Raw genomic sequence first — 27,658 nt, 5'->3', positions numbered from 1 at the left:
CAGTTATCTACCGTATAGTGACCAGGAATCTTTGAATGGTGATTGTAAAACAAATTTGTATTCCGTTTGGCCATTACTATTAGGTTGGCAAAAATGGGGAAAAAGGCAGCACCCATTGCTATAGCTGTGTGCAGTCTAAAAAAACTGTCCTCCGAAAAATAAAATTGTTTTCCAATACTATTTCCGTCAAGTCCCTCAAAACTTTAATCATATTGTTGTCAAATGAACTATAGTCACACCAAAAATCATAAAACCATTTCAATAAAGTGTTATGGGGAGTGACAGAAAAAAAAACACGACATCAGTAGTAATGAAAATCAGGCTATCATTATAATGGGCTTCAGAAATTCTTGTTAAAAAATCTCATGAATCTTTGTATAAATGTAAAATATTTCCACTCACTTCCTTTAATTTATAATCAATGAATCTGGCTATAGTAAAAGTTTTAGAAGATTGTGTCCACCGTTGGATGATGGGCAGAGCCTCAAGATTCTTATGTATTTTCAGAATCCTGAAAATAATGGGAGTTCTAGGGTTTGTAACTTTTAATATGGCACAAAATCTGTTTTGGGAAACTACAGATTATAACTATGCAACTAGGTAATAGTTATAAATGTTGGTACTAGAAAAGCTGATTCCTGGAATGTGGAGACTAAATGTCTGAAAATCTAAGTTTAAATATATTAAGTCTAAGATTACCATTTCTTGGAATAATCCCTTTTTGTCAATGTATGGTGATCTCAGAGTTGGCATATTTATGTCAATTATATGTGAATGCATTCCATTTTTTTGTAAATATGACACAATGGAGTATTTCACTTCAAATTTTCTCAAATACTCTAGCTGACAAAAAAAAAAAAAAAAAGGAAAGTAGTGTCCTATGAAATCTGAAGCTCTAGCATGCATTTTTTTGTTAAGCTCTTTCCAGATGGCCTAGTTCATTTTTTTAGTTCCCCTGATGTTTTTCTTTTTAATCAGTGTTAATTATTAGTATAATCTCAGGAATTTAAATAGCATCCTGAAATAAAACTTGCAGCATCGCAGAAAAATTTAAAAAAATCATTAAATAAAGTAAATTAGTTGTTAGATCTTGCAGAAAATGCCCTATACATAAAAAGGAAGTGCAGGTTTTGAATTGAATACCCCCACTCCCAGTTGGGTTTTCTTTTTCTTTTTTGCCATATAGAAATAAGAAAATAATATTGTAGCATTGTCCGGCAAAATCTTCCAATAAATATTTTAGTCTGAATCAAATTTTGAGAGAAAAACATGCTTTCCAGCACTGTTACATACATACACTCATGCCTACACACACACACGTGTGTGTGTGCCTATGTTTATATATGCATATATGGTGTATATGCATTACAAATAGTTATAAGCCATGAGTGATGGTAGCTCTATGGTTATGGTTCAATGACAACTGCACCTAAGTTATTATTAAACATAATTTTTTCATCTTTCACTGTGCTACATTCAGGCCCTCTCAGGTACTTCATTATTTCTACTTTAAGACTGGGAGGTGCACTTTTGCTGAAGTTAAGAGTATGTGTAACAAAGTCCAAGAGAAGAGTCCCTTCCTCACTACCATCATTGAAACAGGTAGTGATATCTATAACAGATGGAAGATCATAGTGTTGGCATTTCATTCCCATCTTTTGAATGATGTCTTTGATGAAATGTGATGAGATGACAGCACACGTGTCATTATGAAGTGGTAAGCATGTGCCATATTTCTTATCGATAGATGCCCACCCACTGTTACCTAAAAACAAACAAACAAAAAACTATATCAATAGTTAGAAATCATGGTGATATTTAACAATTGGCTACATCAAGTTTTAGAAGTCATGCTGATATTTAACAACTGACTACATCAATAGTTAGAAGTCATGGTGATATTTAGAAGTTCAGCTTCATGTGAGTAAAATATAAATACAATTTAAGTATAGAAATACTGGGAGAATGTTACATTTTGCACTGTATTATCTTTAAAAAAGAGGTTTGTTCATTTCTATTTCTTACTTCACTGCTATTATCAGCATTTACTGAAAGCTCACGTCATTCTTTAAAATGCATTTAAATAACCTGTGGTACATTTCTGTATAATGCTGCTTTTCAGTGTAGGAAAATGTAGTCATTCTACAATAATGGATATAGGTAACAGACAGTCAATATTAAAAAAAATACAGGTCTTTCTTTTTCAGAAAAAGTAACCAATAGCACCAGAGAAAATAAAAATGTCAGTCACCAGAATGTTGATAACCAAGACCACAGTTCACAGGCAGGTATGATGATCCCCTATAATTTAAACCATTTATATTTTATTAGTTTATTTCAGATTTCTGTCATTTCCACAACCCAGGATAGTCAAAGCCACTGTTTATTTCCTCTGTTATTCTTCTGTATATCTGGATTGTCTGCTTTTAATATGATATATCAGTTAGTTTTATTGCAACATACTGTCATCTGAACATAATGCAACTAATTAGCAGCTTTTAGATGTTGTATCCATACTCAGCAGAAGAACACAGTGTAGACTTTACAAAGGTCACTTTTTCAGAACATAATAGCTCCATATGTACAGTGGTAAAGCAATGACTGTTGTCCAGATGATTTTTGGCATTAGAGAAGCTGGATGAAAGAGGTAGGAGTGAACAATTAAAATCAGTTCACTTATACAGAGGGGGTAGGGGTGTTTTGCTTCTTTGCTGGCACCCAGTGGAAGACCTTACATTAAAGGAAGACAGCACTTGGTCTACGAAATGCTATGGTCTGCATAGCAGTGCATAGTATTGAAGTTTGTGCAGATTTGGTGTACACTTAGAAAATTACACATGGCACTGATCATGTGATGTGTACACATGGAAGAATACACGTCACAAGACCAGTACTGCAGGCCTTGCTTCAGCAGCATTGTTGTCAGCCCATTGAAAGGGGAAGCTATGGATTTAGAACAGTTGCTTTCTCTACAGTATGACAGCTTAGATTCTATGTTCTTGTCCCCCTTTCCCAGAGCATTTAGAAGATGGGAAAAGGAATAAATGAATGTGGAGGTGGAGTGGCAGAGCTTGATGCAGAGCATGAGAAATGTGCATATAATGCATTAAAATAAATTACACACAAGGGGTTAAATTAACTCATTAACCCCGAGTACCATCTCACAGTGCCTCTGTGCTTACACCTGAGTGCGCTGCGAGAACCTAGTAATTGTATGCAGTTACAGCAGAGTCCCTTCCACAAGCGCTTCTAACTTTACCCCCGTATTGTAACTAAACTGTTAAAAAATAAGTTGAAAAAGTACCTGAACTTTCTCAACTTACATTTCAATGAGGCGCTACATCATGTTCATATTTAACTTTTTGGAGAAAATCAGCTGTATATACAAGTAATCTTGGTAAGTTGATTCTCTATGCATTTCAAGGAGCAAGTGGTGGCAGCCAATCGGATTGTTCCATGTCAAGCCGCCACTTGCATAATACCTCCACCCAAAATCTAAGTTTTCTTTGATCTGTCCAAATAAATACAGGGTTCAGCAGTCGCAATCCCCTTTCATTTTTCTGATATTTGCAGTCTTTATTGCTACTGGATCCTGCAATTTATTTGGACAGAACATCCATTTTCGTCTGCCTGCTGGTTTGTGAGTCTGGAATGCAGGAGCTACTGCCACAATCTGACCAGCGTAGAAAAAAAGCAAGCAAAGTATTTTTTTTTTTGCCTTGTTTTATTGTAGTACCTTCATAGTTTGGCCGGTAATATCTGTGCTTTCTACCTACAGTTTCAAAATACAGTTGTTTGCTACCTTACTGTTGCAGCTCTGTACACATCGAAGTACTTCTTTTTATTAAGCTTTCTTATATTAAGATCAATGGATCAGCATTTTATTTATATTTTAATAATACTTGTAGCTTAAATTTTGCATTATGATTACCTCTTCCAGGACTACTCCATTACTAAATTGCAGATTTGAACCTAATGTACAGGTGTCGTGTAAGGGCATACTGAAGTGAAGTTTCCCGTAAACAAAACACTCTGACAGCAAAATTACTTTTTGGGGACACGCCTGAACTCTGCAACTAAAAGCTGTTAAATTCCTAAAGCATCAGGACTGCTAGTTCATGTCAGGAGTACACATTATCAGTTCTTGTACAACTTACAGAAATGTAGGGGCAAACAGGAACCATCAGCATACCTCTCAGTATTTCTCAATTTTGCAGCATGTTCATGATTTTGCCCTTTTTGATTTGTCAATAACTCGCTGAGGATTTTGCGATCCCCAAACTTTATGCACTTTATACAATACCAGACGCTTCTTCTTCTTTCGGCTGTTCCCATTAAAGGTTGCCACAGCGGATCATCTGTTTCCATTTCTTCCTGTCCTCTGCATCTTGCTCTGTCACACCAACCACCTGCATGTCCTCTCTCACCACATCCATAAACCTTATCTTAGGCCTTCCTCTTTTCCCGTTACCTGGCAGCTTCATCCTTATTAATTTTTTCCCAATATACTCTGCATCCCTCCTCAGCACATGTCCAAACCAACGTAATCTTGCCTCTCTGGCTTTGTCTCCAAACCTTCCAATGTGGGCTGACCCTCTAATATACTTATTCCTTATCCTGTCCACCCTCATCACACCCAGTGCAAATCTTAACATCTTTAACTCTGCCACATCCAGCTCTATCTCCTGCCTTTTTGTCAGTGCCACTGTCTCCAATCCATATAACATAGCTGGTCTCACTACCCTCTCGTAGACCTTCCCTTTCACTCTTACTGGTACTCGTCTGTCACAAATCACTCCTGACACTCTTCTCCACCCACTCCATCCTGCCTGTACTCTCTTCTTCACCTCTCTTCTACACTCACCATTATTCTGAACTGTTGATGCCAAGTATTTAAACTCATCCACCTTCACCACCTCTACTCCCTGCATCCTCACCATTCCTCTATCCTCCCTCTCATTCACACACATATATTCTGCCTTAGTCCTGCTGACCTTCATTCCTCTTCTCTCTAGAGCATATCTGCACCTCTCCAGGGTCTCCTCCACCTGTTCCCTACTCTCACTACAGATCACAATGTCATCTGCAAACATCATAGTCCACGGGGACTCCTGTCTGATCTCGTCTGTCAACTTGTCCATCACCATTGCAAATAAGAAAGGGCTCAGAGCTGATCCTTGATGTAATCCCACCTCCACCTTAAACGCATCCATCACTCCCACCTCAGACCTCACTGCTGTCACACTACCCTCGTACATATCCTGTACCACTCTTACATACTTCTCTGACACTCCCGACTTCCTCATACAATACCACAACTCCTCTCTAGGCACCCTGTCATATGCTTTCTCTAAGTCCACAAAGACACAATACAACTCCTTCTGACCTTCTCTGTACTTCTCCATCAACACTCTAGGAGCAAACATCGTATCTGTAGTGCTCTTTCCTGGCATGAAACCATACTGCTGATCACTAATCAGCACGTCCCTTCTTAACCTAGCTTCCGCTACTCTTTCCCATAACTTCATGCTGTGACTGATCAGTTTAATCCTTCTGTAGTTACTACAGCTCTGCACATCACCCTTATTCTTAAAAATCGGTACCAAAACACTTTTTCTCCATTCCTCAGGCATCCTCTCATTTTCCAAGATTTCATTAAATAATCTAGTTAAAAACTCCACTGCCATTTCACCTAAACACCTCCATCTTTCCACAGGTATGTCATTTGAACCAACAACCTTTCCATTCTTCATCCTCTTCATAGCTATCCTTACTTCCTCCTTGCTAATCCACTGCACTTCATGATTCACTATCTGCACATCATCCAACCTTCTCTCCCTCTCATTCTCTTCATTCATCAGCCCCTCAAAGTACTCTTTCCATCTGCTCAACACACTCTCCTTGCTTGTGAGTACATTTCCCTCATTATCCTTTATCACCCTTACCTGCTGCACATCTTTACTAGCTCGGTCCCTCTGTCTAGCCAATTGGTACAGCTCCTTTTCTCCCTCCTTAGTATCCAACCTGTCACACAACAACTCTTAATATGCCTTATCCTTAGCCTTCACCACCTCTCTCTTTGCATGCACCTCATCTCCTTATACTCCTGTCTACTTTCTTCATCTCTCTGACAATCCCACTTCTTCGCCAACCTCTTTCTCTGTATACTCTGCTGTACTTCCTCATTCCACCACCAGGTCTCCTTGTCCTTCTTCCTCTTTCCAGATGTCACACCAAGCACCTTTCTAGCCATCTCCCTTACTAGCTCTGCTGTAGTTACCCAGCTATTCGGTAACTCTTCACTGCCACCCAGTGCCTGTCTTAACTCTTCCCTGAACTCCACCTCACAATTAGCCTTTTTCAATTTCCACCATTTGATCCTTGGTGCTGCCCTCACACTCCTCCTCCTCTTCTTGATCACCAATGTCATCCTACAAACCACCATCCTATGCTGCCTAACTACACTTTCCCCTGCCACCACTTTACAGTTTCCAATCTCCTTCAGACTGGCCCTCCTACATAAGATATAATCCACCTGTGTGCATCTCCCTCCACTCTTGTATGTCACCCTATTCTCCTCCCTCTTGTTAAAATACGTATTCACCACAGTCATGTCCATCCTTTTCGCAAAATGCACTACCATCTGACCTTCTGCATTCCTTTGCTTAACACCATACCTACTCATCACTTCCTCATCCCCTCTCTTCCCTTCATCAGCATGCCCATTGAAATCTGCTCCAATCACCACTCTCTCACCCATGGGTACAGTCATCACCACTTCATCCAACTCACTCCAAAATGTTTTCTTTTTCATCCATCGCACACTCAACATGTGGAGCATATGCACTAACAACATTCATCATTACACCATCAATTTCCAGCTTCATAAACATCACTCTATCTGACACTCTTTTCACCTCCAAAACACTCTTAGCATACTGTTCCTTCAGGATAACCCCTACACCATTTCTCCTCCCATCCACACCATGATAAAACAATTTGAACCTGCCTCCGATACACCTAGCCTTGCTCCCCTTCCATCTGGTCTCTTGCACACACAATATACTACCTTCCTTCTGTCCATCATATCAGCTAGCTCTCTCCCTAAACCAGTCATACTGACAATATTCAAAGTTCTGAACCTCACTACCACAGTCTTAGCCTTTACCTGCCTACAGGCATGCCTTACCCTTCTTCTCTTCCTTCGGCCAACAGTAGCCCAATTTCCGCCAGCACCCTGTTGGCTAACAGTACTGGTGGCGGTCATTGTTAATCCGGGCCTCGACCGATCCAGTATGTATATCTGTACTATTGTCCGCATGTATGATTTGGCAAAATTTTACGCCGGATGCCCTTCTTGACGCAACCCTCCCCATTTATCCAGGCTTGGAATCGGCACAAAGAAATGCACTGGCTTGTGCATGCTGTTCAGTAAATGCATGCTGATGCAAAACATTTGAAGTAATTAGTGTAATGCCTCAAACGTGCCTGGCTTTGTGTCTGATTTCTTGATCAAAGAAGGTGAGGGCTGTTTTCCACTGTTATGTGGCAAGCAAATAGCTTAACTGCATTTACTGGGAATTTTTTTTTTTTTTTACACATAATAGCTCTATATACATAATTAACTTTGTTGGCAAAACTGTCTGCCAGACTCGACTTTATTGTAGTTCAAAATAAGAGCTGCAGTAAAAAAAAAAAAGTGAACAAACTGTCCTGCTAGTTTTCATGAGCAGAAAGCATATTCACTTGTGATAATCAAAGACGTTCCTTCTGATGCAAAATCATTGAAGTTATCAGATTAAAATTGCCTCCTCAACTTTGCCTAATAAATTTTACAACTCGGGCTGCCTGCATAGTGATAGAGAGAAGAAAGGCATCTCTGGCTACTGTGCAGGTTCACTTACATCACTTACATTGGGGAAGGACTGTACCTCATGGGCTGTACTGTTGGTCGTGGCAATAACTGTACAGGCAATAATAGGGTAGCAAGGATTCCCAACCAGTCTCTTTTCTCTGGGACGTCGCTGCAAGTAGCTTTGCAGGTTAGTTCTGTGTTAAAATAGTGAAGCCGTCTATGCTGGTTTATGTTTTGGATGAGAGGAAAAAAATAACGCTGTTTAAGAAATGTACACAGCAACCCTCACGCACTCGTTGATGGAGTAAATTGTCCGAATCCTTTTCAATGCCTGTTGCTGTGTGGAGAATGAAAATTCTGTTTTATGTTATCCGTATGTAAACTTGTTGTGACTGTAAACACTAGAATTCCTGATGTCCAGTGATTCTGGTTATTTAGTGAAAGGATGGTTTACGGTTTGCTTTCGCTAGATGGGAGATTACGCCTCTTTGATTTCCCCCTATGAGTCCAGCTGGTATTATATACTGATCTTAAGGCCTATTATAGATGCAGATAAAAGATAATAACTGCTTTCATATGAATGGCTTAGATAAGTCAGTAGAGCTATTTTTAATGTTACTGTAAGGAGATTTTAGCATGGGTTTGTGAAACCGTGTTAGTTTATCAATTCTTTTGTTCAAGGCATGGATGGTATCCTTTTATTCAAGTGAGTCAGGGGTTGTGGTTTGTCATGCTTTTTTAAGTACAAGTAAAATAAATGGATTAAGGCAGAATCGACAACTTTGAACAGATTATTTTGTTGTCTTGAGAGTAAAGGGAAGGAGGGAGTGGATTGTTATCCATTTTGGACCCAAGTATTTTCACTGGGGAGCATTTGGTCTCAGACAAGAACACCTTGCAAGTTTAGAATTTGGTTTATAATTGTTAAAACCACACTGGTCATTGTAAAACTCTTGAAAGTTGTAGCTCAGTTGTGCAGGGTCCTGCTTCATATATTCGTGCTTGTTTTTCAGATGTCATTATTGCTGTATTTATCAAGTTTGCAAAAAAAAAGCCTTCAGTTTGTTTATGGCTTGCCTTGAACTGTGTGAATAACAGTCAAGTAAATCCATTTAGACTGTTCCACTTGAATAGTTTCATTTCTTGTTTCTTTCAGTATCTCACCAGCATCCACATATTTATAAACCATTTTTTCACTTTATTGGTGACCTCAGATATTATTGCTTTCCCTTTTAGCTTAGCCAGCTACTTGTGTAGATACTTATTGTAACCGCTTACCGGGTTGTTTTAAGTTAATAGCTATTTCTAGTTTTATTATGCTTAATATATTCTCATTTTGATTTCTACAAAGATACATTTACTTTTTCCAGGACTGAAAATGTTGGAACTTAGAAAAGGATCTTGTTTAGTGGTTATTTCTGATCAGACTAAGGATATTGTTTAGTGGTTATTTCTGATCAGACTTAGGAAAGACATGCTAGTTCAGCATGCAGTGTACATACCATCCATCCATTTATGTTGTACATCTACCTTATCCACTTTAGGATTGATAGTGTGACTAGAGACTGTCCAATCAAGCAACAGGCAAAAGGCAGAAATGGGAAACTGGTCCACTGCAAAGAGAAATATAGAAAATATACCATATGCTTTCCTCCAAAGCACATCAGATACCTGGCTGGTTGCCTACAGGCATGCCATTTTTCAAAGAAAGCACGCAATCAATCAAGAACTAACTGCTTTTTTTTCCAACATGTGGCCACTCTCATCTCTTCTTTACTGACCAATGCAATGCATCACTACCGGGTCTCCCTTAACTTTTGCTATCCAAAGTAGGTTACATAGATGGATTGCCCCTTTTCTAGCTCCTAAGATCATTCTCACCTCTTTCCCCCAGTTTACCATCCTAATGGAAGTGCCCTCAACTTGCTCATAGAAATCACCATTCCCTTCTCCCACATTATAGACTTTTACCCATAGGTATTACTGCTTGCCTGCTGCGTGTTTGGTTTGACTTTTCCCAGTGGAGCATTCTTGGTTCGGAAAACATAGAAGCGTTTTCTGTGTGGAGAATACACTTATACCTTTTTTAGAGAATACATTTATACTTGCTCAGCAGTTGAAGTTTTCTGACCATATTTTGACAGTAATATCTCCGAAGTCAGCAGGGGAGCATACCTGAACTGTTCTCTGTACAGTGAGATCTGCTTTTGAACAAATGGCTCTTTCAGCTGGTTAGCAGCTGGAATTTGCACAGCATGTAAAGCCTTTGAACTAAAGGTTTTGGAGATGATTTGATGATGTAATGACAATGAATGAATTAATTAATCATTTCCCTTTGAAGCTCTTGTATCTAAATATCTTTTCATCTATCTACAGCTATATATTATGTAAGATATAAGCATAGGAGTAAATATTAACTAAAAAAAGACTGAAATACAGTATCAAACCTGTAAAAATGAGAAGGCAGGGCAAGGCCAGCTACTGATAAAATGAGACGACTAGCTCTGAAGCTCTTATTTGTATTTTAGTTTTATATTGTATATTCAGTTATGCCCCAAACAGTATTTTAAAACTAGAGATGGAGTCCAAAAACTTGCAGAAACTTGTTAAACAGTTTACACATTTGCACATTTTTTGAGGATCAGTCCTTGCTCATATTCAGTTGTTTGGCTTTAAGGAAAATGTATTTGCAATGATGGGCTGATCTATGTAGGATGCATACAGTAGCTATTAATATAATAATAATTAATAAATATAATTTATACATCTGAGTGTATGTTTAGAAACAATATGAAAAATAATACCATAAAATGACAACTATTTTTATTTATATGATATATTATGATAACTACCTTGGAAGTAGATAAATGAATGCAATTGATTTATGATGCCAGCCATAATATCCATGTCTGTATTGTGGATATTTGGCACAGTAGAGGTCAAAGGTAACTGTATGCAGCTGTATCAGTGGCATAGAATCATAAATACATGATTACAGCCTATTCATCCCAAGTTCATGTAATGGTATTGGGTGCTTGCCACATGAATGTGGGAGGCAGCTGCTGATCCTGGGGGAGGACATGTGTTTTTCAAATGGTATGAGCCATGTTCCAATGAGATGATTTTTATTTCTGCAGAGATTGTGGTTGGTGACTGATATTGGTGAATTGTAATGACAGATGTCAGAGTGGCCTTTTAAGGCTCAAATATTCTGAAATGGGTAGTTTTGTCATTACTGGTTCATAAGTTTGATTCATTGTTTACAGGGAACGTAATCTAATATAATCAGCAAGATGTGTATAGTTTAGGTGACAGGAAGGGCTCAGGGATATAAACATTATATACATTTTATTGCTGCTTTTAGAGTAGTTCTGGCATTGCTCAACTCATTATGTAGGGCAATATTTCTGACTTTTTGTATTTGTTTGTTTACAGACACAACAGTATGCTACAACATTTACGTTAAAAAACAGTATTGAGCATGTAGTCAAAATATATTTGGGTGGGATAAGAGGCTTAGTGAGATATATTTTATTGCTGATTTTTGGCATTGGTCAATCAGGTGTTATTACTTGCAGACTAGTACCAGCATAGAGCTACCATATATTTTGGGCAATATTCCTGGCTCTGTCACTACTGTGTAGAATTTAGGTAGGAGGAATTGCTCAGTAATATGTAAGTTTGTTTGTGTCTTTCGGCTTTTCCTGGTTAAGAGTCACCACAGCTAATGATTGGCAGTAGATTTTTACGTGCTGGCTTGCCGGGCCTAACGCACAACCTTCAACGAAGGAACGCCCATTCACGCATGTCGCCACACAGAAGACGCTCTAACTGAGAATCGAACTGGCAACATCTAACTGTGAGGCGACAATGCTACCACAGCACCACCACCGCAGTGTTCAGTAATATGCAAGTGTTATACTATTTTTACTGAATTATGCTGGTCTTCTCCTAACAAATGGTAATGAGTCTGTTACACCTGCACCATGTAATATAATGAATGCCTACTCAGCAGGTTAAGTGCAGTAATTATCACCTATGTCTGAGCATGCAGAACTATGTATCAATGACATGCAGGTAATTATCACATTAACAATAAATGCAATTACAGTACAACACTGAGTCATTACCACTTTTCAGATAAAACTCTCAGCAGCTGTCACTGTTATTCACATAAGTAGAAGTAGTTATCACATTGATGAATGCACAAGCCAGATTTGGGTTTTTGTCTACGTGCAGTCATTTCAAGCCACCACCACCCCCACCACATTCTTTCTGTCATTTTTACAATTTGTTTGATACACAGTAAAGTCCCCATTGTGGTTATATGCTTCATAGTTTTGTGAACTTCTGCAATTGAACATTTGTATCACTGAGCTGCTTTCCTGGGTCAGTCTTGATCTTTTCACATGTTGTCTTGCTGTAGTTCTCCATTCAGTCTCCCTCCCTTCAGGTTTGTTTCGGACTTATGGTTATGGAAATTGATTTTTTCATATTATGGTAAATAACTTTGCAAGGGAGCATCTGAATGTGCTTAGTAATACCTCATTTTGAAGACATAATTCATAGTTCCAACATGGTAAAATAACTGTTCCTGTATGTTATACACATGTACAGATATCAAAGTTTGTTTTGGACTTAGGTTATGGAAATTATGATTTTTTTCATATTTTGGTAAATAACTTTGCAAGGGAGCATCTGAATGTGCTTAGTAATACCTCATTTTGAAGACATCATTCTTAGTTCCAACATGGTAAAATAACTTTGCCTGTATGTTATACACATGTACAGATATCAAAGTTTGTTTTGGACTTAGGTTATGGAAATTATGATTTTTTTTCATATTTTGGTAAATAACTTTGCAAGGGAGCATCTGAATGTAGTAAGTAATACCTCATATGGAAGACAGTCTTCATAGTTCCAACATGGTAAATGAACTGTGCCTTTATGTTGTACTCATGTACAGATATCAAAGTTTGTTTCGGACTTAGGTTATGGAAATTATGATTTTTTTTTCATATTTGGTAAATAACTTTGCAAGGGGCATGTCAGTGTGCCACGTAATACCTCATTTTGAAGACAGTGTTAGTCCTTACAACATGGTAAAAGGACTGTGTCTGTGCCCTGTACACATGTACAGATATCACTGTTTGCTTAGTCTTGTAGGATTATGAAAGTTATAGATTTCCAATACTTTTCATTATTATGCCCATATCTTGCAAGGGAGCATGATGATGACACAAATGATGCATCATTTTGAAGCTGACATTGAAACATACAACTTTTACACTGAAATGTAGCTTCTGTCTGTTACAGGTGATGAGATATTATGCTTTGTTTATTTATCAATTATGAGAAATATTATATTAATCATATTTCTGTGAATATCTCCGTAAAGGAGTATCACACAGTAATGGTAAAGGTATCATTTTAAAGCTGACTTTCATACAAATGAAATACAAATTGTATGGATCTACATGGTACATTGACCAAGATATTGTGCTTTGCTTTTCCAAAAGGTAAAAAATATACACAATATCAGCATTCCTTTCCAGATACTTAATAATGACTTTGATACACACTATCAACATGTACACTGCTGGAAAGGTCAGTGTCTGCTGAACAACTTTCACGTTTACATTTTTAGTCTAGCTCTTTTAGTTTCAGAGTTATGAACATTTGTTTTCTGTATGGTATTACAAATGGATTTTCTGAAAATGAGCTCAGGCTGCACTCTTGTTCCTATGGTAGAATTAAGCAGGCAGCTTTTTCTGAGCTGCTCCAGAGTGAATGAGTTAAAGCAATACAAAACTTAGTCATCAATCAATATTTTCTGCAAAAAGGGAAAGTAAGAACACTGTCTACTTCATTGCAAACACTGAACTTCCAGACCTTCATGGCACAAACATTTGATTTGAACTGTCAGAGAAAACTTTTTTAATATATGTGTAAACTTTTGCTTAGATATGTAAAGGATGCAAATATTACATATGGTCAGACAAGCAGTATAACAAACAGATCACTATTTCTTTTAATTGACCTATAGCACTCTTTTTATTACTGCACTTGCCTCCTCTACTGTTGGTGGAGGTGAAATTCCTTGAACTTCAGCTGTCTGCAGGAAAAAAAAAACATCAGAAGGTAGAATGTTGAATGCTGTTCTCCATCAGAAAGTATTGCTGGTATAATTTCAAAGAGTGTGCTGGCATTGAGTCACTTCTTTGATTCCTCCCTTCTTTGAGTATGTTTTACTGTGGAGTGACTATATATAAGTTTGGAGGGTATTGGTGGCTTGCCCCCAGATTGATAACTGCAGGGGTTCTTACCCTCCTGTAAGAAATGCTTGAAGTTACATTTTTTTTACTCTACTTTGGTTTAATCATTGATTTCAGTATTTCATATGATCGGCTTTGTGGAAGTTGGCAATTCATAGTAGAAACATTACAGATGTCACTACAGTTAGTCAAGGTGAAATTTCTTGAGCTTCAGTTGCCCGCAGGGGGCAAAAAAACATCAAAGGGTAGTATGTTGAACACTGTTCTCCATAGGAAATCATTGACAGTGAGGCTTCTAAGAGTGCACCAGCAATTATTCTCTGTTTTTTTTGTCTGTTTTTTTTTTTTTTTAAGGGAGGGGGAGATTCCTTCTCTCTTTGAGTTGTTGTGACCATAGAGTTGGTATATATTAGTCTGGAGGATGTGGGGGGCTTGCTTCCATGCAATAAAATGCTTACAGTCTTATTCTTCTGACATTACTTTTTAGTATTTTGGAGCATCGGCTTTGTGGATGTAGGCTTGCCATTGTAGAACCACTGCATTTGTCTCAGAAGTATCTAGAAAGCCAAACAGCTTATTTAGTCATTTGCAATAAAGGTAAATGGATTGTTTCGTGTGGCCTTTTTTTCCGGGCATGACCTGTGCCTTAATGAAAAGCGCAGATTGCAAATATGGATAATTAATGCAAGCCAATGAACCTGTGTTCCTTTGAGAGGTGAAAGTAAACAAAGCAACTGATAAAACCAGCACAGATGCATGACAGGCATTGATATTACCTGCATTCTGCTACAAGTTGATTTAGCATCTCTGAATCTATGACAACCTGTCTCTGTCTACAAACTTTTATTGATTCCCTAGATATTTCTTTTAATGTTGCTTCATAAAACACTTAACATACTAAGTAATCCTGAAATCATCCTTGTCAATGGCCATGTTTTTGTGCAGATTGCATGAATTTTCTTCAGTATTAAGAGAGACATACTATCATTAGAAAACACGTTACCTTTAGAAAGTAGTTTTCTTCTGCTCTGTGTACCTGGTGTAGCTCTCATCAGATCTGTCATCTACTTTAATTCTCATGAAATAAAGTGAGGTGCATACAATTGGAGTGTTCTGTAACACCATCCAAAATGAAAATATGATTCCATATTTGCAGTTTTTAAATATTGAATACTAACACCAAACTCCTTCACTGAAAAACTAGCTTATCATGTATTTGTATAGAAGCGAACCAAAGAACAAGGAAGGAATCCAACCTGACATACATAGGCATGGAGAAAGCATAAGACAAGGTCCCAAGAGAGATGATTTGGGCAGTCCTGAAATGGTTTAAAGTCTCAGAAACAATGGTAAAATTAGTTCAGATAATGTGCAAGGACCAATAACACAAATATGAAAGGTATTCAGACTCACATAGGGGTTCTCAGTGGGTGTGGGTGTGCATCAGGGTTCAGCTCTAAGCCAACTGCTGTTCATACTATTGATGGATTAGATTAGTAAACAGGTCAGAGGGGACAGATCAAAAAAGCTATTGGATAGATACAAATGATCTGGCATTACAGGTAGACATTCCCTGGGATTCAGCAAGCTTTGCACAGTGTGCAGGAATAGTGCAAGAGCTGCTGCACGCACTATGACTGACGAGTGATCCAGGAACAAGCTCGCAGGACGTGCATGAGTGCTCCTCCACTATTCCTGCATGGACACTGCTCGTGTATGCTAATTACCCCATTTGTAGGTGAAAACCATGCAAATGAGGTGAATTAGTGATCCAGGAAGCAGGCAGGTGTCTGTGCAGGAATAGTGTAACCTGCAAAAATGTATTTGGCTACTAACCGAATACATTTCTGCAAATTACAAAACAGAGGCATGACAGCTCCAAAGAAAGCATGCATTCAGTGTAGTAGACACGACAATGGTCAAATATATGGCTACTGGCATGGGAAATAGTTGCAACATTATAAAAAATAACTTTCATTTTTTGGGGGCCAATTTGGGCTGTTTAAGCTAAAGGTAGCAGTGCACAAACAGGATTGGCCGGAAAATAATGAAAAAGGTGGAAATAAGCTATTAAACCAAAATCAGTTTGTTTGTGTCTTTCAGCTTTTCCCGGTTAGTGGTCCCCACAATGGAACTCCGGTCCGCTAATGATTGGCAGCAGATTTTTACATACTGGCTTGCCGGGCCTAACGCACAACCTTCAACGAAGGAACGCCCATTCACGCATGTCGCTACACAGAAGATGCTCTAACTGAGAATCGAACGGGCAATGTCTGTCTGCCTTAATAGTCAATGGCATGCATAATACAACAATACCATGGAATAGTGGTTGCTAAGGGGGAAAGCTGAGTGTCAGTTTTGTAACCATGCATTAACAGTCAGTTTTATGCAAATAAGGGGAGTGATATTGAATCACAGATTTCCCCTCAGTGTTAGCTTGCACCCAACCATGTAGGTGCAGCAACACCATGGTATAAGCATAAGAGGTAGATTACCTCATAAGGGGGAGTATCATGCATGCTGTAAGCTTATTGGAGCTCTGTGGCCCGTGTTTGCCCTTAGCTAAGCACAGCTAAGGAATGGGGGTGTGTCTGAGGCTGCCTGGCAGTGTTTACATTGCCTAAATGGGTGTGCGCACCATGCACCAGGTTTTAAACAAAATAAAAACCCAGAAATAGCATCTCTGTTCACATCTGAGCACTGGGTATGTGCGGGGCACCTTGGGGCTTAAACAGGAAGGCAATGGAAAGGAAAAATAGCAGTAGAAAGGCAATCAAGGAGAACTAGCATAGCTGGCAGGAGAAATGTATCAGAATCAGCCAATTGCACAGGCAGCATCCCAGCCCAGCATACTACTATAAACTATGCAAACACCTTTCACTCTGTTTTTTCCCACAAACTCTGCACCACCGGTGTAAACAGATGGGGAAATTTTACCTGAAAAACTAACAAAATGATAGGGGCTGCTGTCACTCTCATACATCAATATGTGGAAGAGGCTGAGGGTGGTGAGGATGAGAATGCTGATGACCAACCCACAGTGAGGAGAAGGGGAAGAGTGTACAGACCCAGGGAAACCTACCAGGGGCTACTTGAGCTGGAGATAGTGGAGCATTATAGGGTGGACAGGGACATCCTTCAGCAAATTGTTGAGCTGTGCCGGCCACGACTCACACACAGAACCAACAGAGGGTAACCCATTGCAGTGGATATCAGGGTATGTGCAGGCTTAAGAATACTAGCCACAGGTACCTTCCAAAGGCCAACTGGGGATATCATGGGGATCTCACAGGCATCAGCATCCAGGGTACTCCACCAGTTCCTGGATGCCATGTCAGCACATGCCAGTGAACACATATATTTCCTCAACACCCGTGAGGCATTGACCAGCAATATCCATCTTTTCCACTAAATAGCAGAATACCCTGAGGTAGTGGGTGATATAGACTGCATGCACATACACATCAAAGCACCACCTGGTGAGCAGGGTAGGGTCTACATAAACCACAAGGGCTTCCCTTCCATCAACTGCCAGGTTGTGTGCGATGCCCAGGGCATTATCATGAATTTGTGTGCTGGCAGAGCTGGAAGCTATCACGACTCCCAAATCTGGCATATGACACAGCTGTACCAGAGATATGCCAGTGGGGGCATTCCATATGGCCACCTGGTGGGGGATGCTGGATACGCATTGGAGCCATGGCTGATGACACCCATCAGAAATGCACACACACACCCAAACAAGAACTCCATAATGAGGCACACGCACAAACCAGAATCATAATAGAGCATGTGTTTGGGATGCTCACATCATGGTTCTGGTGCCTGGACATATCCGGTGGAGCCTTGCAGTACTCTCCAGCTACATGTACACAAATTTTCATTGTATGTGTCATGCTACACAATATGATCCTGCGGAAACAATTGCAGTAGGAACAGCACAGGGCAGGGCCACACAGCCCCCCACCATTGCCAAGGCCAGCACAGGCACAGACTGACTCAGAAGAGGAACAACCTGAGCCTGTGCATGTAGGCAGAAGGAGGAGTGCCCAGTATGCCCAGGCTTTGGCAAAAAGGCAGCGCATAGCACATACACTGACACAGTAGGAACCCAGGGAATGATACCTCTCTCTGACTCACACATACAGTAAAAGGGATGCCAAACATGACACTACCTGCGCTTTACCATGTATAGGGAGTGTACTATGTGCATACAACATAGTCAGCCATCCAGCACCATCCTCAATACTGGCACAGCCACAAGGTAAGTCACTCTTCCTATCAATTGCTGAATGGAGTAGTATGTTCTGCTAGTTGTATCTATGGTATGGATGTGAGATGCAAGGGAATCGGGTGGCTGAATGGGATGGCAGCAGATAGTGGACACCTATATGGGCAGCATGAAATCCATAACAAATACTGGTGTCAACAAAGCAGACAGTACTAAATCCCACTGCAGTACATGTGGTGGCCCAAATGTCTGTCCATAGGACACACACATGCATGTCAGGGAGGCTCACATACCCAACAACAGCCTCAGTCAACAGGACAGGTGTAGATGACCATAAGGAAAGGCTGTACTAAGGCCTCCAATTGATGGCAATGGAGAACAGCCCCCCTCCAGACCTACACAGACAAACTACAACAGGTCAGGCAGTTGTCTGTTAGTTATGAAGGGTAAGAAGTCTGAAACTGAAATGTAGGTCAATAAAACCTAAGATCTGTACTCTACTGATATGCCTCTAGTCTGCATGATAGGTCAGAATACAAAACAAAATGGAAGCCAACAGAGTACCTGAAATACCAGTACAGTCATAGAAAATATTTACAGTTGTCAGGTGTGCCCCCCCCCCCCACAATCCTATGTAGAAATGCAGTAACATGTACACGTGGGTTTAATAACAGTGGAACACAGATTACCTGAGCTGGCCCAATTTACAGGATAGATTGTTGCATGTGTATAATATGCAGGGGTCTATGTGTTAGCTTATTGTATGTTCTATATTGTGTGGAACTGGTCATAATGTAGGCATGGAGGGTTGTGTCTCAGTGGCCTATGGCCAGTACTGTCGATGACCAGGCCATGTTCTGACAACTGCAGTGCCAACCACAATGCATCCCAGCAAGACCCAGTTCAACAGTCATCCATACTCACTGTTTAGATGTCAGTATCTGTCACCATCTGAAAGATGGACATGCCATGAATGTGGGTCCAGACATACACACAGTACACAGGTGGAAGTACCCTAGACAGAGTACATAAAATGTAACTGTCAACTGCACACACCTTTGGAATTGTACATACAAGTTAGAAGCACATTACTTGTCTGTGTAGTATGGAATACTGATGTAGTCTGTATAATCACTGGCAGACCTCAAAAGGCATGGTTATGAAGTAATGAGAGACTGCCTATGTCCCCACACAAGGCAGCATAAGGGGAATGTCCCAGGTATATCTGTGAGTCAGCTGCAAGAAGCTTCCATATCACACATGCACTCAACTCACTCCACAATCAGCCACTGATTTATCAAAGGTCATATCCCTGCTGTTTGGAAGGAGTACAGTATGTTCCCCCACTTCTGTATGGGAATACCCACAGAATGCAGCATGCTAAAGAGGTGTCCCATGCAGGTGTGTCCCTAGCTGTAAGCATCACCCTGTCAGCATCCAGAACAATGGATTAATATGGACAGGTACTACTGCCATTAACACCTCACACCACTTACCCTGTCACCCCAGAAGAATCCAGTTACTCACAGCCTGGGACTGTAGGAGTGACAGAATGCACTGGTCTGCAATAGATGGCCTGCATCACTACCAAATGCCCTACAGTCCTCTGTCAAAGGCCTGTGCCTCACCCGTACTGCCAATGTATGTTATATCATGGGGTCCCAACTAACAACATAACACAGTCCACAGAACACAAATGCAAGACCATGTAGACAAATCACAGTAGCCTGCCCACCTTGTCCTACTGCATGAACTGTGGACTAAATACAGGTTGAAGGGAAAACTATAGCAATACTTCTCAGATATTGCTCGCATAATGTTAGGAAGAGGATAGAATAACAGAGTGGGGTATAGAAGCATGGACGCCATGGAATGTGTGAGGTCTGAAATTCTGATGTGTGCCCATACTACCCCTGCCTGCAAATCCAGTAATGGATGACTACAAATCTGCTTGTAAACCACATTGTGAAGGGGACTGACCAGATATATGAGCCCTGTCTCTGGGTAACCTGGGTGAATCTGTAGAGCTGAGAGGTATGGCCACAGCATGATATGACCATTCTGTTATGTCAATAGATGTACAAGCAGGGGATCCTCAGCCACCACATTACCAAGGTGCGGGACCATTTACACAGACCCATCAGCAAGTGTCTGCAGCTACCCTCCCAGAATGGCATGAGTGTGCAAGAATATGTTGGCTGCAGACCACAATACTGGACACAGCTTCATTCATCTTATATTTTCCAGGAAATAACTGTGAGCAAATAAGTATATCTGTCAGTAGTTGATGACATAATACATCACAGTGTAAAACAGTACATATGTATGAATATCTCTGCTAACACCAGCCATGTAACACAAGCAGCACAGACACAATAGTTACAGTATACCACTATCTTTCGCCCATTGTGAGTCCATATTGTCAACCTATCTACAGATGTCCTGCAGAAACAGGTTGCTAGCTGTAGGTGTAGAACACAAAATCCTGCACTGGAGTACAACCTACCTGGAATGGATTCACACACTCAATACAGAAGGTCATACTGGGCATGATCCTGCACTTAGAGAAATGAAGCCCGTGTTTGACAACAACAGTGGACTATACATATCTGTCAGTCGCAGATGTCTGTGCACACACACCACATTGCACACCATTCATGCTTTACACACACATTGGATAGGAATTCTCACACATATCCAAGGCCAATACACTATAATAGGTCAAACATACACACACACAGATGTGGGGGAGAGAGACAGACAGTGACAAAGTGACTGCCATCATGAGGCCTGTCCCACCCACCACACATCCAATTGGCCAATATCACTTGATGTGCCGATGTCAATCAATGTAGACATTTGCTTTTGGTAGCCCTCAGCCCTATAGTGTCTGTGGTGCTTGTGATAAATGTGTAACATAATAGTACAAATCAGCATTCATCTAGCGTTTGTATACCCAGTCCTGTCAAATGTAAAGTTGTGTGTGACTGAGTGTTGTGTGTGTTTCCAGAGGAATGATGTATGGCCCATTCACACACACTGCACTTCCCATTGCCCATGTTAGTACTCATGCTGATGTCAGTTACCTTGAAATAACCCTCTGGCCAATTCTCAGCCCCACAAGCTCCATGACACTTGTGATAATTGCTTAATGCTATAGTATGAAATACTAGTTAGGCAGGAGTTCTAATCCCAGACATAGCAACTGTGAAGCTGTGTGTGTGTGTGTGTGTGTGTGTGTGTGTGTGTGTGTGTGTGTGTGTGTGTGTGTGTGTGTGTACATGTGTGTGTGTGTGTGTGTGTGTAGAGACTAATGATTTTGAAGCCATTCACAGTCACTACACCTCCCATTCCCATACTTTAGCAAGGCTGCTGATGTCAGTCACCTTGAAATGCCTCTTTGGACAAAGGACATCCCTATAATCTCCATGGTGCATGTGATAACTGTGTAATGTTATAGTAACATACTAGTTAGGTAGGAGTTCTAATCCCAGACATTGAAACTGTGTGTGTAGAGGTTAATGATTTTGAGACCATTCACAGTCACTACATCTCCCATGGCCCTACTTTAGCAACCTGCTGATGTTAGTCACCTTGAAATACCCCTTTGGATAAAGGCCAGCCCTATAAGCTCCATGGCATGTGTGATAACTACATAATGTTATAGTGTAACATACTAGTTAGGTAGGAATTCTAATCCCAGACATGGCAACTGTGAATATGTGTGTGTGTGTGTGTGTGTGTGTGTGTGTGTGTGTGTGTGTGTGTGTGTGTGTGTGTGTGTGTGTGTGTGTGTGTGTGTGAGAGAGAGAGAGAGTGTGTGTGTTCTTGACAATACCTGATATTATGGAGATTCACATTTACTGCTCTCCCCTTACCCCTCCTTTAGCACTGCTGCTGTTAGTCACCTTCAAAGATACCTGTGGAGAGCTCTCAAACATGTAAGCTCCATGGTTAGTGCCATAAATGCGGAACAATGTAGTAACAGTAACTACATAGGTATGGGCTTGAATCACATCTGTGGCAAGTGTTTGTGTGTGTACATATGTATGTGTGTACCTCAAAGATTTTGGCCCTTTACACCCAGTACACATCTCAGAGTCTGAATTTAGCAGTCCTGCAGATAACATCCACCTTAGAAATACCTGTTGCCAACATTTAACCATGTCAGGTCAGTGGTGCATGTAGTCAATGCATAACATAATGGTCCACAAAGATTGTTAGATGGAGATTTGAACCTCACCCCTGGCAAATGTAAATGTGTGTTTAGGGGAAGATTATTTTTGGGATCTCTCACCCACTACATCACCCAATGCCAGTATTTACAAGGGCTGGTGATGTTCCTCACCTTAGAAGTACCTTGGGACAACATCCTTCCTATAAGCACTGTGGTGCAAGTGATAAATGTGGTACACTATAGTAGCAATACATAGCTATGTAGGGGTTTGAATCTCAGTACTGGCAAGTGTGTGTGTCTGTCATCAGTATCCTGCGTGGAGGTTGCTGTGATTGTGTAATAACAGGATGCATTGGGGGTGGGTTTTGCTAAATTATTATGTTGAGGACCTAGTGCATTTCACAATGTCCACCTTACAAGGACAACAGGTGTCAAACAGCAGAAAGGCTGGTGTAGACAATCCATAGCCCTACATGTGATATTATGGATTGCTGAACAATATATAGACAACCCTTCTATTATGCAGAGAACACTCTCCACCCATGTCTCATACACAAACACACTTGGCTAGGCAACAACCACTACATTGGTAGTTCCCTGCATATTGCCTCACAGATAGCAATCACGGTGTGATTGCACTGGACTACATGCCTGTTGACCACAACAGTGCCACTGACATCAGAAAGTACTGTGATGTGTTACATCTCCTGCCTGTGTGTTATCCAGCAAGTAAAAGGACATGGCACCCTGTTCCATCCTTGCAGTAGGCAAATAAATGTTAACAGTGGCCCTTTTGCTATGTTCCCCACTGGACGCCTGCAACAACTGTAGAGTCTGCAAATGTAACCCACAAAGGGAATACTGTGCCTTATACACATGCCCTGTATGGACAGACACCAATAACTCCACTGAATACATGTATCATGATGTCAATGTAGGTGCAAGCATGACCTCAGTTCCATAGCCAGGTCTCACCACATGAGGTCAGGAATGCTACATCAGAAGAAATCAATCTGTCCACACAACATGCCCCAGAGTCCTCAAGTACATTTCCACATGTCAAAGAATAAGCGCGTGGGACATGTGCACAACCCAGACACTGTCCATACCTGTGGGGACCACTCCAGGGACTACACACTGAAGACTATTGTTATGTGGCCTGATGTTAAGGTATTCCCTTTGCCTAGACTTGTACAGCCTTTCAGGCCCATTCACCTACTACACACCTGTGAAGCAATGAACCTATGCATCTCAGTACTGGCAAGTGTGTGTGTGTGTGTGTGTGTGTGTGTGTGTGTAGATTAATGATTTTGATTCACACTCACTACACCTCCCATTGCCCTACTTTAACATGCCTGTTGATGTCATTTACCTTGAAATAACCCTTTAGCCAAGGTTAAGTCATATAAGCTCTGTGGCACTTGTGATAACTGTGTAATACTATAGTGTAGCAAACTAGTTAGGTAGGAGTTCTAATCCTGAGCCTTCCAACTGTGATAAGGTGTGTTATTTTTCCTGAGAGTGTGTGTGTGTGTGTGTGTGTGTGTGTGTCTTTGTTGACACCTGCTTTTGTGGAAATTCACACTTACACTTCTCTTACCCCTCCTTTAGCACTATTGCTGATGTCAGTCACCTTCAAAGATACCTTTGGACAGCTCTTCAACATGTAAGGTCTGTGGCGCATGCAATAACTGTGTAACACTGTAATAGCAATACAAAGTCAGGTAGGGGGTTGAAACTCAGTATTGGTAAGTGTGTGTTTATGTGTGTGTAATCAGTAACCTGTTGGGGTGATTGTGTAATGACAGGATTCCTTCCAGTGTGTGTTTTGCTACATCATTATATTCAGGATCTATATGTCTCATTGTCCACATTACAAGGCCAACAGTTTTCAAACACTGTAGAGGTTGTTGTAGACAATTCTCAGCCATAAATGTGTACAGCCATGTGCAATTAGCATGTGACAGTATGGATTAGTAAACAATATAGGCAACCGTTATAACAGCCAGATACCAATCTCCACCCACGGCTCATACAAAAACATGCTTGGCTCTTACTCTCTTACTCCTTTCCTTTTTTACTTTGTCTATGTCTCTCTCTCTCTCTCTCCCTCTCTGGTGGATGTGGAAAAGTACATCTGTTTTGAATAGGCAGCAGCTTGAGTTTTATAAGTAATGCTCATGATCAGCTAATAGCATGTGCACGAATTGCAGTCCCTCACTTCCTAATTGCATGTGGAACAGCTGTGGTATCATTCCTATATCCAATTGCATGGAAACACATTCCTATAACTAAGCACTTAATGTGGGTGTTGTCCCTTTTCCTTCACTGTGAGCAGGACTTCATGTGGGTGTTTGCCAAACAGCATCACAGAGGGTAGTTGGAAATACCTCTTACAAAATACACTGTGGAGACAGGCCAACAAACAGGAGGGGGATGTTCCAGACATGGGGACATAATGTAAGTATTGCTGTTCTACATTTGAAGCAATGTTGGTTTAACAGGGTTTGTGTCGATATGGCTATTCTACATGATTTAAAGTCTGGCATGACTGTGTTATGTGGTTGAGGAAACTCTCACCTCTAGGGCTATCTGCAGACTGGCCAGAGTTTGGAGTCTAATATGTGGTGTGTTACTCACACATTTCCTATCTTTAGAAATGCAGTAGCATACTCTGATGATTGCAGTCAGTACATGGTGACATCCATGCGAGTTACTGGGGGAGAGAATGTAAGTAATGCTGTTCTACATGACATACCTGATAACAAGCCAGTGAGATATCCGACTTCTAGACATGTTATGTATAGTAGGCCTTATATATGAGGACAAAACCTGGACATTCTGTTGTAGTCTCCCTAACACAATTTAAGAAGAGTCTCAAGCAGTATCTTAATAAACAATGGCTATGCTCCTGCTCTAAACCTGACAATTATTTTGGAATACCTGTGCATTTATACTATGTAATGTGCTTTTATTAAGTGTCCTATGTCTTAAGTCTTTGACTGCATACCTCAAATGTCTCTACTGAGCTTGTAAACTTTAATTGTATAATTTTGTTATGCTTATTCTTGTAACTACCTTTGGAGCTTTTCTCCCCTGGGCCTCTGTTTAAAATGGACATGTATCCAATCAAACTTTCACGGTCAACAAATGGAAAATAAATAACTAAATAAATACTGACTTCATATCCCTCAGAAGAGATATGTCACAACAAACCCAGTTAAACCAGGACATTTCTCAGTTTATCACAGCAATATGTTAATATTGGCCTTGTGTTTGTGCCTCTGTCCCCCAAGTCTGTCTCCCTTTGCCTATATGTCATGCAGTAAGAGGTGCATATGTTCAGTACATCATTATTTACTGACATCATACCTGATAACATGCCAATGAGATATCAGACTGCTAGACATATTATGTATAGAAGGCCTTATATATGAGGACAAAACCTGGACATTCTGCTGTAGTGTGTACAGTAGTGAGGTCTGTGTACTTATGGTGATTGTTGACAGCGTGTGTATTGTGAATGTTACTTGGCCTTTGTACAGACTGTGGTAGACATCATCGTTCTTGGTCCTGTTCTATCTGACGTTGCATGCTGCTCCAGTTTATGGTACCTTATCAGCGTACATGTTTGTAGGGCCAGACTGACACATGTCCCATACCAGAGTCAGGCATCAGACTACATTGTGTATTGGCCCAGTATCTGTAGGGTTAATGTGTGAGTGGTGCATATGAGGATGGTTTTGTTCACACAGTCCACATACTGTATTTTTAATTAGGCTTACCATAATGTGACTGTGACTGTGTTCAGACTGGTTGTGGGTATGCACATTCACACTGGTGTCTGATACTCCAAGCTGTTACATGCCTGTAGTGCCTGCTATATTTGCAAGTACATGTGTATTCCCCCATAGGAAACTTGGGTCAGTGTTGTGGCAGTCTGCCTGTAGTTTGCACAGTGCTTTGTGACATGCCTAGCAGCTCACTGTATTTACCTAGTGTTATGTTATGTCCAGATATTTGTCAGAGGTACTGTTGCCTGTCCACCATAAGTGATATGTATTTCTGACAAAGTAGTGGGATGCTGTGAAGATGTATGTCACTAACTAGTGGGAAGTTTGTGGGCTTGGGACCTCTGCTCATCTGATTAATATGTGTTAGGACAGACAGAAGTGTGTGAATGCATCAACTGTGTGAGATTATCTATTCAAGTATTTTTGTGAAATCCCCATTTACATGGCTACAAAACATCCAGTTTGTCAGGCTTGGTCCACACGTCTTCCACTAAGGAGTTCTGTGTATACCTCTGGACTGACCAGATTGTGTCAGACTGTCCACGTTTATTGGTCATATCTCTGTTGTATTCCACAGGATCATTACTGTGATTTGTGACATACTTCACTATGATGATCTTATGATGTCTGTCAGTAACTGATGGTGTACATTTCAGTTTCAGAAGTGACTTCCCACACATGTCTGTTAACACAACCCCTGTTACTGTAGCAACATTCTACATTTATACCTGCATCCTCTTGCACTAAGAGGTTGTGACCATTGGTGCTGAGGTATGACTCCACTACATGTTATGGGCATATACATACATATATATATATATATACATACATATATATATATATATATATATATATATATATATATATATATATATATACATATACACACACACACACACACACACATATATATATATATATATATATATATATATATATATATATATATATATATATATATATATATATATATATATATATATATATATATATATATATATATATATATGTATATATACACATATGTTATTAAACTTAGGCTGTTCTTTGCAAAGTACAATGTAACTAGCTTAGTATAAATTTTCGCCACTCGGTCAGGAAGCCATCAGCCAGACTTCACTATGTCCTAGCACCATCTACTTTTCCCCCTCCCTGACTCCTCTTTCTGAGCCACCTCTAACTGATATCTCTATTACAGACACTGTATTCTACTCTCTGCCCACTAGGGGGCGCTCTAATCCAGCCTTGTGCAAAAGCTTTTCCTCTACTTTACCTAGTTTCTCTTTCCAAATTTCCTTATCAGTCTCATTTTCTACTTTCCTTATC

At 40.3% G+C, this 27,658-nt stretch overlaps 2 protein-coding genes across 2 annotated transcripts in view; one reads left to right on the top strand and one right to left on the bottom strand.

Annotated features, from left to right (window-relative positions):
• SLC9A6 (solute carrier family 9 member A6) overlaps positions 1-27,658 on the top strand; it is a 2,005,079-nt gene that overhangs the window by 944,629 nt on the left and 1,032,792 nt on the right. The window lies entirely within an intron of this gene.
• Positions 187-27,658, bottom strand: part of LOC122790024 (histamine N-methyltransferase-like) — a 239,435-nt gene continuing 211,963 nt past the window's right edge. Inside the window, exon 2 of the mRNA XM_044057567.1 lies at positions 187-1,765. Coding sequence (XP_043913502.1) covers positions 1,407-1,765 — 359 coding nt within the window. The 3' untranslated portion in view covers positions 187-1,406. The remainder of the gene's footprint in view (positions 1,766-27,658) is intronic.

The sequence above is a fragment of the Protopterus annectens genome, chromosome 15.part0 (assembly GCF_019279795.1).
Source record: "Protopterus annectens isolate FY-2018-M chromosome 15.part0, PAN1.0, whole genome shotgun sequence".
Taxonomy (NCBI): domain Eukaryota; kingdom Metazoa; phylum Chordata; order Ceratodontiformes; family Protopteridae; genus Protopterus; species Protopterus annectens.
The sequence above is the reverse complement of the archived record's forward strand: the minus strand, read 5'-3'. Positions and strand labels throughout refer to the sequence as shown.